A 12,855-nucleotide genomic window follows, 5' to 3' on the forward strand; every position below is an offset into this window, starting at 1 on the left:
CATCAAGACATGGATTTGTTGGAATGACTGTAAATTTCTTGGGCTTAAAACTATATGAAGAATTTGAAAACTGACCAGGCCCAGAAAGGTTTTCTTTCCCTCATGCACAAGGCAAGGCCCTTTTTCTCCAATTAAAAAAATTAGGTTAAATTTTTTGCCCGAACTATCACGAAATATTTTTACTCTGTTATTACGATAAATCTATTAAATTAAATATTATGAATCGACTAACTAGTTAATAAAATCTGAACTTAAATTAAAAATTTATATTTGTATTAAATTATTTTAATTTTATTAATATATTAATAAGTTAAATAATAAATCTATAGAATCAAAAAAAAAAATATTGATTTTGTAAAATATTAGAAAAATATTGTTGCATGTGTTGCTACGCGTCAGCATCACGCTGCACGAACCTTTGTCTCCGCAATCAAACCATTTAATTTTCCTGGTGATTTCTAAATTTATAAGACGCAAGAATGAAACTGGACTTCCACTGTCCTGTGATTTCAGTCTCAGAAAACCCCAAACCAGTGGGAGAAATATAGAAAAATGGGATTCAGATTTCACAGCTTCAATTCTATTTGCAAATCTTACCTTCTATCAAGACTCTCTGCTTGTAATTCTCTCTACCCCAGTCACAAAATTCACTCCCAATTTTGCTCTTTCCCTCAACTTGTCTCTGATTATCCCACTCGCAAAGTTTCCAGGCGGTGGCATTTCGGTGATTCTCACCATCATCATCATCATCATCATCACTCTGACCTCTCCGGCACGCACGGAGAGAGTATTTTTCGGCTAGGCCTCGCCGCCGATATCGGACTTGCCGCTGGAAAAACTGTGACCGGTTATTTGTCTGGAAGCACTGCGATCATCGCTGACGCTGCTCATTCTGTATCTGATGTGGTAATTTTGTTTTTTCTTCTAAGAATTGTATTGGTTTTTAGCTTATAAATCGACATGAACTTTCACGCACAACTGTATTAGTTAAATTAGTAGTTTACATATGACTCCTAGTTTTCACTGCCTAGCAGGTGTTGATAGTATTCAAATTCGCAATGTTTTTGACATGGTTTACGATCCTTTTTCTTGTTAAGAAATGTGTGGGTAAATGATCTGAACAGTGTGAATTATATTGGATTAGTTGACAGAAAACGGAATATGGTCATTTGATTACGTCTAGCTTTTCGTGGACTATTGTTATTACTTTTTTCGTTATGTCGGAATTTTGCAAAAGGGATGTTTGTCTATAAACCATACATCAGTAAATGACTGACACACTATTCTTGCATGATTTTGTGACCGCTATAATAGCGTGAATCCATATTTTTATAGTTTTATGCATGTATTAAGTTTCTTTTTAGATGATAGTCTTTACTTCAATTAATTTTTTTCAGGTTCTAAGTGGCATTGCTTTATGGTCTTTCAAAGCTGCACAGGCTCCTAAAGACAAAGAACATCCATATGGTCACTTATGATCTGTACCTACACGTTACTCCATTGATCTTACATATATTGTTCTATAATTCTATCCTATATTCCAATCTGTACTTTTTTTCTTTAATTTTTAACAAACTTGTTGGTTTCACCTATCTCCCCCTCTCCCTTGTTATTAATTCAGTGCCAAGTGGCACAACACAAGCATGGCCCCAATTTTAATTGCATTTACTTCCCTCTATGCAAATATATTTTTTAAGAAGGTAACCTAGCTCTTCTTCATTTTACAGTGTCTCCTGCATTAGTGGAGAACTCTGGACTTGAGTAGATCCGAAAAAGAAAATTTATCAAATTTTTCGTTTTGAGTGATGGAAAAGTTGTTTCCGGCTTTTTCAAGTTTCCTAAAAACAGAAGCTTAAGAAGTAACAAAATCAATCAGCCAATGGGAAGCTCTCTTGGATGGAGATGACTTAGGAGATCTTATAGATACTTTTTTCTAGTACTCTTGTGCCTGTTTATTCAACTCTCTTTTCTTTGAAAGAAAATGATGTTCTACTCATGGTTTGTCTTTTTCTGTGATATCTTATGATTTGTTGGCAGCACTAATCTGGTGATGGCAGTTTCGTGCTCATTTTGATTTGTTTTTTCTTAGTCATTATAATTTGACTTTGTAGTTAGGGTACCTTACTGCAAGTTTATTGAGGATCTTGATGTGATGGCCTTGTTTTTTTCGAAGTTTTATTTCATCCTTTTTCTAAAAAATTATATGTAAATAGTAGTGGTTGGACATCCTTCTCAGCTTCACCCCCTGAATTTAACTGAAAGGGACAGTGCACAATTTTTTTTCCTCATTTCCTTACAGTAATAATGGAGATGTTGCTGAAAACAAATATTTGATGATAGTTGCTTTTATGTAAGTGTTTGCATGGGCTTCATGTTGCACTTGGCTTCTAGATTTCATACTCTTTTCTTTGTTTTGTTTTACTCTCAGGACATGGTAAATTTGAAACTCTCGGAGCTCTTGGAATTTCTTTTATGCTTCTGGCAACTGCTGGTGGTATTGCATGGCATGCTTTAGATCTTTTGCTTGTATGACTGCTTCTGCTTTTCTCCTATATTGACATGAAATGTGCAGTTAAAGATTAAAATTTAGTTTGTTCGTTGCACTTTTTTTTATAGATGAAAGTTGGATATGTGTGTGTGTGTGTGTGTGTGTGTGTGTGAGAGAGAGAGAGAGAGAGAGAGAGAGAGACATAACTCTGGAAAACTACTAGTATGATGTGAAATTGCATTGGTCTTTGATTTCTTTCATGCCTTGAGATTTCTTTTATCCCTCATGTACAGGGGTTACTGTCTACAGCTCCTGAAGTTGTCAACCAATCATTTATTCATGAGCACACTCATGACAATCGTCATGATGATGGACATCACCATGGAATTGATATGGATCACCCGATCCTGGCTCTGAGTATGACTATTGCATCGATATCTATTAAAGAAGGGTACCAAAATTTTTGGCTGTTGAGTAAAGAATGTTTTGCTTGTTTAATGTCCTCCCAAAGTGTAAATTTTTTCATTCTATAGTTTGCATTTTATTGTGTTATTTTTTCGTGTGTCAGCTCGCTTTGTCTGCATGTGTAAATACCTGTAAGCATTATGGGCAGCTCATGTTTGTGGGAATCTGGCATTAACAAAGGCTTCAGAGCTACTGTTTTACCTTGTTGGATGAATTTTATGTACTGTCCTTCTCTTTTCAGGATAATGTTTGGAAAGGAAGGGGTGTCTTTTTTCTTTTTGGGGTGGTGAAGTGGGTTGTGTGGCTGGGGGGAAGGGGTGTAGTTTGTTGTTGTGTAATATTAACCAGCTATCTTTTTTCAGGTGTCCAATTTTGATGCTATGTTTCTTAGCTATATGTCTAGTTCATTTGTACATGCTCTTCTCTTCTTGTCCTTAGGCTTTATTGGATAACAAAAAGAGCTGGGGAGAGACAAGGCAGTGGGCTGATGAAAGCAAATGCTTGGCATCATCGTGCAGATGCAATTTCCTCTATAGTTGCTCTGATAGGTGTTGGTAAGACATCATTATTGATAAATGGTTATTCAGTTTGCTTTAAGTTATTAAACATGAGGTATATTTGTTGCATGATATACAAGTTACCTGGTGTAATCTGTTTAAATGGCTTCGTTTAAAAATTGTTTATTGCAGAACTTATTCTCTTTTTTTTTTAATTATTTTTCTCGATCTGCTGTTAAGGATAGGTGGTGGTTGTAGGACATTACACTGCAGTCACAGAAGTGAGGTGGTGGTGCTGAGTTGCTTCTATTACTCCTGCTTGTTAATTATAGTTTTAGACATTATGCCGTTTGAATGACTGCTGATTAGCAGGTTAAGATTTATTTTTTATCTCAAATGATCAGACTGTTGTCTTCTGAACTATAGCTAGCTCTAGATTTTTTTTTTCCTATGAGGAACACAGGCTCTGGGTTCTGAATCTATGCTACTATCGAATCTCCACTTCAGACTTTGATTCCTGAACAAAATAATAAAGGATGAAATCATAATATGGTGGTCTTTTGGCTATTGGACCCAAATAATCTTATGGTTTAAGACGAGACTAGAACCTATCTAATCTAGAGGTGAAAGGTTGGATCCAATGGGATTTAAGAATATTGTATTTGAAGGGCTTTATAAGATGATATTGCTGCAGTAGATTATTGTCCAACACTCCTTTTAAGTTTTTATAAGCTTCTTTCAAAGATGTGGTACCACTATATTTTGGGTAGAAAGTCCCCTCATATGGTTATATTCTAATAACTTGTGAATGTTTGATCATCTTGTGCCAATTTGTCTGGTACTTGTTTTTCATTTTTGGAGTATTGAACATTTCTATATTTTCAAGGTGCAGTTTCAACAGTCGTTTATTAAACATTAGAAGAGTGGAGTATTCTGTTTAACTCTTCAATCCTACTTTTTATCCCATCTTGCAACTCTTTACTTCACTGTTTAAAGAATGACCTCTCAAGCGAGAATTAAGCAGTATTTCCATATTTATTAACTTTTGGCCCTGGTTCCTATTTCCATTTAGCATCTCTTTGAAGGTAGTCTTTCTGTGCACATTGTGTTTGCTGAAGTACTTAATGTGTGAATGTTTGTTTTTCATGCATTATAGGAGGCTCAATCCTTGGAGTTAAGTTTCTGGATCCTCTTGCGGGGCTTGTTGTCTCAGGAATGATTTTTAAAGCTGGACTAGAAACTGGATACCAGAGGTAGGCATTCTTAGTCTCACGCACATCTGTATCTTATTGTTCCTACCTCACCTTCAGCTATTGCTCTTTTGAATTTTGTTGGGTCTAAAGTAAGTATAGAAAATTGGACTTAGAAGATCAATGTAAGTTAGTGAATTGGCAATTATATCTTTTCATGTGTGAATCTTTGTGTTCTTTTGTCCTGAGAATTTGAAGAAAAGCATTTGGAGGAAATGCTATGACTACATAACTCTCTTAATTATGTAACTGCATCAGCCATGAAAAGTCTTGCATTTTTATGCTGTATTTTACGTTTTTAGCATTTGACTGGGACTGGATGAATCTTTTCCTTTTGTTTGTTTCCATCCGTATCTTACTTGACATGTACTTTGGCACGAACTCTTAGCATCTTGGAACTGGTGGATGCTGCTATCCCGGCACAACAGTTGGATCCTATAAGACAAACAATATCAGAGGTTGAAGGAGTTAAGGTAAGTGTTGTTTGAGTAAACAGTAAGGGTAGATAAGCACATAAATTTAATTTCTTTTTTCTGGATGTTATTCTGCTGAATGAAAACTCCATTCATGAAGATTGCATGGATGTTCTAATTTTTTTTTTTTTTTTTTTTTTCATGGAGCACTCACTTTTAAGTTATATGAAGCTTATTATCAAGTAAAGTAAATAAATGCCACTGGGGGCTTATAGATTTAAGAATGCTAGTTAACATTACTGTTTGAATTGCCATACTGCCTTGAGATTCAGGAACTCAAACTACTATTTGACCTCTCGAACTTGTAGTCAGTTTTGTTCAGGAAGTATGTAATTCATTTTCTCAATCAGTACAATTTATTAACTTCGACATTTTAGATTTACTTTTTCTTTCTTTGGTCATGGAATACGAGAGTTATTATCAGTTGGCTTCTTTACTGATGAATTTAATATTTTATTTCACTGATATAAATCTGCAGGGATGCCATAGGTTGAGGGGAAGAAGAGCTGGTTCATCACTCTACCTTGATGTGCATATTGTAGTGAGTTCTCCTGCTTCTAAAGTTTAACGCTTCTGAACGTAAAAAAAAAGAAAGAATCATTTCGCAACCATCAGGTATCTCTCATGATTCTTTTCCTGTGACCTGTTACTTCTTATTGCAGGTTGATCCCTTTTCTAGTGTTAGTGCTGCACATGGTGTAGGTGAAAATGTTCGTCATCAAATTCATATGTCTCATCCAGAAGTTTCTGAAGTTTTCATACATATAGGTAGGCGAAATCATCTTCGCAAAAAGTTGCAGGAAGAAGTTTATTTTAGTTATACAGCAATAAAGAGTCTTTGCATACAAAGGTAAAACAATAGTAAGACCCATGAGGACTGGGGTGAAAAAACAGGAAATTATGTCCTTTTACCAGCGATATTTGTATTGTTTAATAGACAATTCTGTTTGATGGAATCATAAATATCTCGCAATTACTTTCTTCAAATGTTCTGCAGATCCAGCATATATCCAGCTTTCTTCGAGTGCAACAGATCAACAAGAATGCTCGACTCGAATCACTAACCGGGGCAGGAATATCTGTGAAGAGGCCAAAGATGTTGAAGATATGGTCTCTAATATTCTCTCATCAGAATTCCGAGAGGTTTGCATTTCCTCTGACCTTCTTATCAATGCGTAATTCTGTTCATTAGAGGATGCCTAAAGAATTATTCAAGATTGAATCTTCTGATTAATTTCCCTTCAAAATTGAATTAATGTACCATTTAGAAGTTCATTAGGATTGCAAATAAGATCCTTTTTCTTTGTGAATTTTTTCAGAAAATGGTAGTGGAACGCATAACCCCCCACTTGTTGCAATCCAAGATTTTCCTAGAAATAGAAGTTTCCATGCCACCGGATCTCACAATTAGGTACTTACGAGCATGTCAGTTTTACTCGTTTCCCTCCGGTTATAGGTTTAACATATCTGTAAACTATTCGGTGATTATAGGGAAGCAAAAGAATTGGCAGAAGAAGCAGAAAGGGAAGTTTTGAAGGAAGCCAGGAACATTGCTCAGGCAAGCATTCAGCTTAGGTTGGGACCTCCACTCCCACCATGTCAACACCATTAACACTAAATTGATGAAGCTGGACTTTCACCTTGTTTGCCATTTGTTATTAGTTCTGTAGTTTTAAATAATGGGGCAGAATACCCAAATGAGGAGCAGCCTGCCCTAGTTTTGATGGTGCCACTATTATTGGAAATAATATTAACATGTTATAGTTTTAATAAATTATACACCTAATTTTTCAAGCATATGAGATTTTCTAATCTTCATATTTTTCTATTACGCTCAGAGGCTTTTGATTGTTCATCTCATCTTTATAAATTTATATTTTAATAAAACACATCATCTTAATATTCTATTAAGATCTAAAATTGTTAAAACTCTATTTTCTGTAATTTTTAGGGTTCATAAAAAAAATCAGGTTCTTAAAAAATCAATTCATCAGTCAACTTAAAAACAAAATATTTTTCATTTTCAATTTTGGGTTATGGAGATAAAACTAATTTTGTTCAAGAAAACCGAAAAACTTGATCGGATCAAATTATTTTCCGAGAAAAATACGACTCGTACGAATAAAAAAGAAAATAGAAGAAGAGAACCAAGTGATCAGATAATTGTAGTCTGATTTGTTTGAGTCGACATCGTATTTTCCGAGAAAAATTATCATCACATCAATGGCTCTCTCTTCTTTAACCCAGAAAAGAAAAGGGGGAATTGAACGAGCAAAAGTAAAAAAAAAAAATACAGAGAGGAAAAATTGAAGTGAGGAGCTCAGAAGGATCCATTGGTGTTTTCTAATCACGAGGGGAGAAATTTTCCCTCATAAAATAGGTAGTTCTCAGCATCATCGCCTCCCACTCAATTTCTCAAAACCCTAACAACAAAATTAAACACAGGTAGGACACAAATGAAGCACGCAAGAAAAAGATGACAACCCTAAATCGCACACCAGCCGGGACAGATGGAGAGATCGTAGAAGACGGGTAAGAATGAAATGAGATGCACTGTCTGTCAATATTTATACATGTTGTGGCGACACAAATTAGGGTTAGGGTTTGTTGGCCGCATAGAGAGGGATGGCTCCTAAATTTACCTAATTACCCCTGGTCGTTGAAATGGAACCCTATGGGTCTTTTGGTCATTTCACAAAGGTTAGATGGGCCTCGGCCCAACAATGACTTTTCTAGTGGTTTGCCTAATTGATCCAAAAGAAATCTTAGGCCCAAGTATGGCTAATTAATTAATTAATTAATTTTTTTTTTACAAAATTATATTTTTTCTTTTATTTCTAAATTTTCGTAATACATGTAGACTTAAAAATGGAGAGTTTAAATTATTATATTCTATAAGTATATATGATTGATTTATTTTGTTTTTTTTTTCCCGAAAAATCATAGAACAAAAATTAAAAATGATAGAATTTTCAAAATGTCATTTATGCTCATCATCATCATAACCAACAGCAAATGTTAATTGCCATATCTCAGTTTCTAACTTGAAGCAAAAAAAAAAAAAAAGGAAAATTTTCTTTCTTAGATTGAAAAAAGAAGCCTACTTTAATTCTCTCTCTCTCTGTGAATCAAACATCCCAAATGGGTTTTTCAATGGCTGAATGATCTCCATGCGAGAGCTGTTGTTGATTGTAAGGATTCATCAATGGCAATCTCTGCTGACTCATTGCTTCCATCTCCAAACTTTTCTGCTGCTGTTCATGCAAATTTACCGGTCTTGACACTGATCCAATCCCCAAAAAATCAAGTGTCATCATGTCACTCGATGATCCTCCATTGCTGCTTCCTGATCCAAATCTTGTTGACCCACCTGTAATAATCTGGTTATTCCTGTTATCCGCCATTAATGCAGCTCTTCCACCTTGTACCAAGCTTGACCCACTTCTACTCTCTTCCTGCTCCATGTTTTTCGGGAAACCTTGGTTCTGTTCGCCACCCGCCATGAACATGTTCGTCAAAATGCCAATGTCGTTCATGGCGGAGCTGCAGTTGCCTGATGGGTCGAAAATCTGTTGGATTTCTTGCGTGTTTTTTCTCAGGAGCTGGTTTGGGAGCAACCCTGTTGATGAAGATGATGATCCACCGTTGATTCCCACCATGTGGCTTGATTGATGATGACGATCATCATCATGATTCTGCATTACTGGTGGGATGTGATCGTATGAGGAGCTGTTATTAGTAGCATGCTGCTGAACTGCACTGGAGTAAGCTGGAGACGATGATGGTCTCACCGATGAGAGCTGGCCCTGAATCTGATGATGATGGTGGTGATGGTTATTATGATCAGAACCCACCATGCTACCGGTGAAGCTCTTCTGCATCATGGGAGAATTTATACTGTTGCTTGCTGTGGCTCCCATCTGTGCTGCTTTCTGCAACAAGGCTGTAGCAGACATGTGAGCTGACCCAGCTGAAAGCTGGCTCATTGAGCCGCCATTTTTGGTATCTGGATGGAAGTAGTTGAACCCAGATGACGTACTATTGGAACTGAGCTGGAGACTGGAGGATGAAGATGCAATGTTGCTTCTTGGTCCGCCAAAGAGAGTGCCTGAGCTGCTTGAAAACATGCCAGCTCCTGCCCCTGCCATGTTCATGGACTTGAAAGGCATGGGCATGAGGTCTTGAGCCAGGGACTTCAGAGGGTTTTTAGGGTCAAAAGTGTTGAAAGTGTCTGATCCAATGGATGGGTTATTAATGGTGTTTGGGTTTAAGCCCGCCATTGATGAAGACATGAGCTCTGCAGGCACTTGGGTCTGCAAGTTTGATCCCATTTGGTTCATTAGTCCTTGGTTTACTTTATTGTTCTCTTCAGCCAATGCATCACAAAAAGCTCTGTGAGTAATAAAGCTGTCCCTCCTGCACAAACAACAGTATATATATATTTTCACATACATATATGGGCTTATATGTTAGTACACTCTTAGTCACATATAGAACTTTTAGATCATAAACCTGGAAAAGATTGTTCCACAGTCACATTTATATTCCCTAGTGCCGCAAGTCTTCTGGTGAGCTTTCCAGTCAGACTGCACTGCGTATTTCTTGGAGCACTTATCGCATTTCCATTTCTTCTCACCATGTTTGCGGCTGAAATGCTTCTTGATTCCTGTTAGGTCGCCTAGAGCGCGAGCCGGGTTGTGGTGTACACATGTTGGTTCTGGGCAAATATACACCCTTTTCTTCACTTCTGTGCTGGTTCTCTGCCTGAGCTTCCATGGAAGATTGTGGCCTCGCCTGTGCAGTTGCAGGTTCTGGTCTCTCTGAAACCCTTTGTTGCATATTTCACACACAAACCTGTTTGTTGCCATTAGTGTTGTTGGTGATAAAGCTATGACTTCTGCATTTGGGTCTGTTAGATTAGGGTGGGAAGAAGAAGAGAATTAGTTGATTAATTAATTACATTCATATTTTATATATAATACATATATAATATATATTTATTTGTAAATATAGTCAAAAAAGAATGTAATTGATGACCCCATGATTGAGAATATAAAAAAAAAATATATATATATTCACACACACACACACACACACACACAGTACTTCCTCAACAATTATTGGAATCTTTTATGCCAATAATTGAACCTCTTTCTTTCTTTTCTCATGTAATTTGAACTTTCAAGATTTCACATGAAAAGGGTATTTTTCAAAAAGGAAAAAGAATCATTCTTCTATTCTTTTTATAAAAAAGGGGAAAATCCAATTTAAACAGATTAGGTTTGATTAAATCCAGCCATGACATGTATGCCCATCTTGAGACACATAAAGGTAGAAATGGTGAAACCTCATTTATATATACACATACATACATATATCTATATATATGTATTATATCCAGTTGCCATGAATATAACATGTATATGATATCATCTATATACATAATTCTAAGACTAATAACAAGAAGCAAAGAGGAAGCATGCATCTTGAAGTGTTAAGAAAGGGGATTAGTGCATTTCAAAAGACATATTTATAGTAACATATATATTATTACTGATACGTATATTTATCAAGAAGGGACTGAAATTTTGCCTGGATTTCCCGGAAGATTTCTTTTCTTCTTGACTGGTTGTTGTTGTTGTTGCTGCTGCTTCTGCGACTGTTGTTGCACAGTAGAACCACTACTGTTAGTCGCGCTAGAAGTGGCCGGAGCAGCATGTATCTGATTCTGCAGTTGCAGTTGCAGTTGCTGATTAACTTGCAGGTGTTGCACTTCTTGATACCCGGCATCATCCGAAGAGAAACTCCCATCGTCCCCCGTGATATTCGACATTAGTGGCAATACAAACTAATAATATACCAATCAGAAAAAAAAAAATAAGTACAATTTATACGGTATGCAAATTTCACTTTGTATCCTTTTCTTTGAAAGTAAAGAAATCGAAAGAACAGACACAAAATCAAGACAAGAAGCATATGAATTCTGGTGAAGAGGATGAGGGAATTGTCTTTTGATTCATAGGACTAAGACAGACATTGCAAAAGCTTGGTCTTGTTTGGCTTTATACATATATATATATATATGTGTGTGTGTGTACATATCTGTTGTTTGACAGAGACCAGAAGAGTATTCATGTGCTTTCTCTTGATGGGTAGTTAATGTAATTACGGTTTTACCCCTCTAATTATTATATGTTATTTAATTTAAATTCTTCTTGTGGAATGAAGTGATGATATTATAATTTTCTTGTACGAATATTTTTAATTATGATTAAATAAAATTTTAATTATTTTTTTTAAAAAAAAATCAAATTTAATATATTGAATATAATTTTTTTTTTAATTATAATTAAAACAACATGGATTAAATGAATAGAAGAAGCTTAGGTTGTCACTACATGTGGCTGTCGTTATTTAAACGGTGCCGGATTACATTCGTCTCATCTAATCCAAACAATCGAAGGGGGCCAAGCAAGTCATAATCATGGTTTAATTAACTTAAGATTATTTACTAATTATAAAATTCTAATCACTTTTTTTTCGGTTTACATGATACTTATGTAAAGTAATCCTAATTAACTTCTTTGTGATTCATGTTAATTTTCATTGTTTAATATATAGATTTTTATAACGCAAATGTCAATATTTATTTATTTTTTAAAAAAAATGCTTGTAGATATTTTTTTTATAAATTAATTGAAAACCCTTTTCATAATAATTGGAAAAAGTAATAGTTATATATATATATATATATATATATATATTGATTGTATTGTTCTCTTGCCTAAGAGACAACTTAAGAGATCATGAGAGACAATTTTAATCTTCATAATTTTGTAGTTAGAAATGGACAACCTTCAACTTAATTCAATTTACATTTATCGAACATTAACAAATTCATATTATATAAAAACAAAAATATAAATATATATATATATATATGTATGTATTTATACTACCAAGTTTAATCCACTCCCCTCACATCAATCCACTACATAATTAAAAACCATGTTCATAATTATGATCCATGAACTTAATTAACTAATTAATTAAGATTAATTATGTACGTTTATGTATATATATATATATATATATATATAGAAATAAAGCATGTTAAATAAGATCGATTCATAATCAATATTAAGTTTGCCAAATTAAAAAATTATGACAAAAAAAGGCATCCATATTTCATCGATGCTAATAGATATAATTATATATTAAGTAGTAATTATACTAATAATATTTTTAATAATTAAGCTTATTAATGAAGACCAATGATATAAAGCAGCCGATACTATACAACGAGAAACAACAAAGAGACAGAATCTATAATATTAAAAATAAAAATAAAAATAAAAAACATTGAGGTAATAAATTCTAAAATTCGAGTCAAATTATTTTAAATTAATTTTTTCAGCTTCAATTTCTCCCAAATTACAAAACGACAATTAATTTGGCTTGGTAATTACCGATCATGGTCGATGGAATTTATGTACATAACATTAATTTATATATATTATTATTATTATAATATATATATATATATGTAGATGTCTTTGAAGAGTTAATTTTATAGAACATCTTTTGAAAAACCGAGTACAAGACAAGCTGGATTAATTAGAACTAGCAGCATTTAGATGTTAATACGTCGCATTAATACAGGTTAATTAATTATTAGTTGC

General features: G+C 34.5%; 2 protein-coding genes, 1 long non-coding RNA gene and 2 other non-coding genes across 6 annotated transcripts; 2 read left to right on the top strand and 3 right to left on the bottom strand.

Annotated features, from left to right (window-relative positions):
* Positions 1 to 447: 447 nt before the first annotated feature.
* Positions 448 to 6,970, top strand: LOC110821358 (Cation efflux family protein). 2 transcript variants are annotated; one of them, XM_022051162.2, is made up of 12 exons: positions 454 to 906; positions 1,398 to 1,467; positions 2,429 to 2,526; positions 2,782 to 2,939; positions 3,392 to 3,507; positions 4,607 to 4,703; positions 5,089 to 5,173; positions 5,652 to 5,714; positions 5,836 to 5,941; positions 6,171 to 6,316; positions 6,493 to 6,584; positions 6,665 to 6,970. In XM_022051162.2, exons 1-12 carry the CDS (start codon positions 553 to 555, stop codon positions 6,783 to 6,785), a joined length of 1,506 nt encoding a protein of 501 aa, XP_021906854.1. In that variant the 5' UTR covers positions 454 to 552; the 3' UTR covers positions 6,786 to 6,970. The 2 variants fall into 2 exon arrangements, 1 of the variants encoding a protein (XP_021906854.1); XR_015819060.1 differs by lacking the exon at positions 6,665 to 6,970 and having other exon boundaries at positions 448 to 906; positions 5,836 to 6,023.
* A 352-nt stretch (positions 6,971 to 7,322) lies between these two features.
* LOC148253651 (small nucleolar RNA Z155) lies at positions 7,323 to 7,399 on the bottom strand. Its single transcript, XR_015820858.1, has one exon. It is a non-coding gene; the product is annotated as a small nucleolar RNA Z155 (small nucleolar RNA).
* An 86-nt stretch (positions 7,400 to 7,485) lies between these two features.
* On the bottom strand, positions 7,486 to 7,579 carry LOC148253652 (small nucleolar RNA R41). The gene has a single exon (XR_015820853.1). It is a non-coding gene; the product is annotated as a small nucleolar RNA R41 (small nucleolar RNA).
* Positions 7,580 to 8,134: 555 nt separating this feature from the next.
* LOC110821225 (uncharacterized) lies at positions 8,135 to 11,006 on the bottom strand. Its single transcript, XM_022050989.2, has 3 exons — positions 10,766 to 11,006; positions 9,686 to 10,082; positions 8,135 to 9,589 (listed from the first exon to the last, which is right to left on the bottom strand). Exons 1-3 carry the CDS (start codon positions 11,004 to 11,006, stop codon positions 8,302 to 8,304), a joined length of 1,926 nt encoding a protein of 641 aa, XP_021906681.1. The 3' UTR covers positions 8,135 to 8,301.
* LOC148253653 (uncharacterized) lies at positions 9,429 to 11,400 on the top strand. Its single transcript, XR_015819216.1, has 2 exons — positions 9,429 to 9,567; positions 9,847 to 11,400. It is a non-coding gene; the product is annotated as an uncharacterized LOC148253653 (long non-coding RNA).
* Positions 11,401 to 12,855: the final 1,455 nt, after the last annotated feature.

The sequence above is a fragment of the Carica papaya genome, chromosome 5 (genome assembly GCF_054855325.1).
Source record: "Carica papaya isolate Zhongbai chromosome 5, ASM5485532v1, whole genome shotgun sequence".
In the NCBI taxonomy this organism is placed as follows: domain Eukaryota; kingdom Viridiplantae; phylum Streptophyta; class Magnoliopsida; order Brassicales; family Caricaceae; genus Carica; species Carica papaya.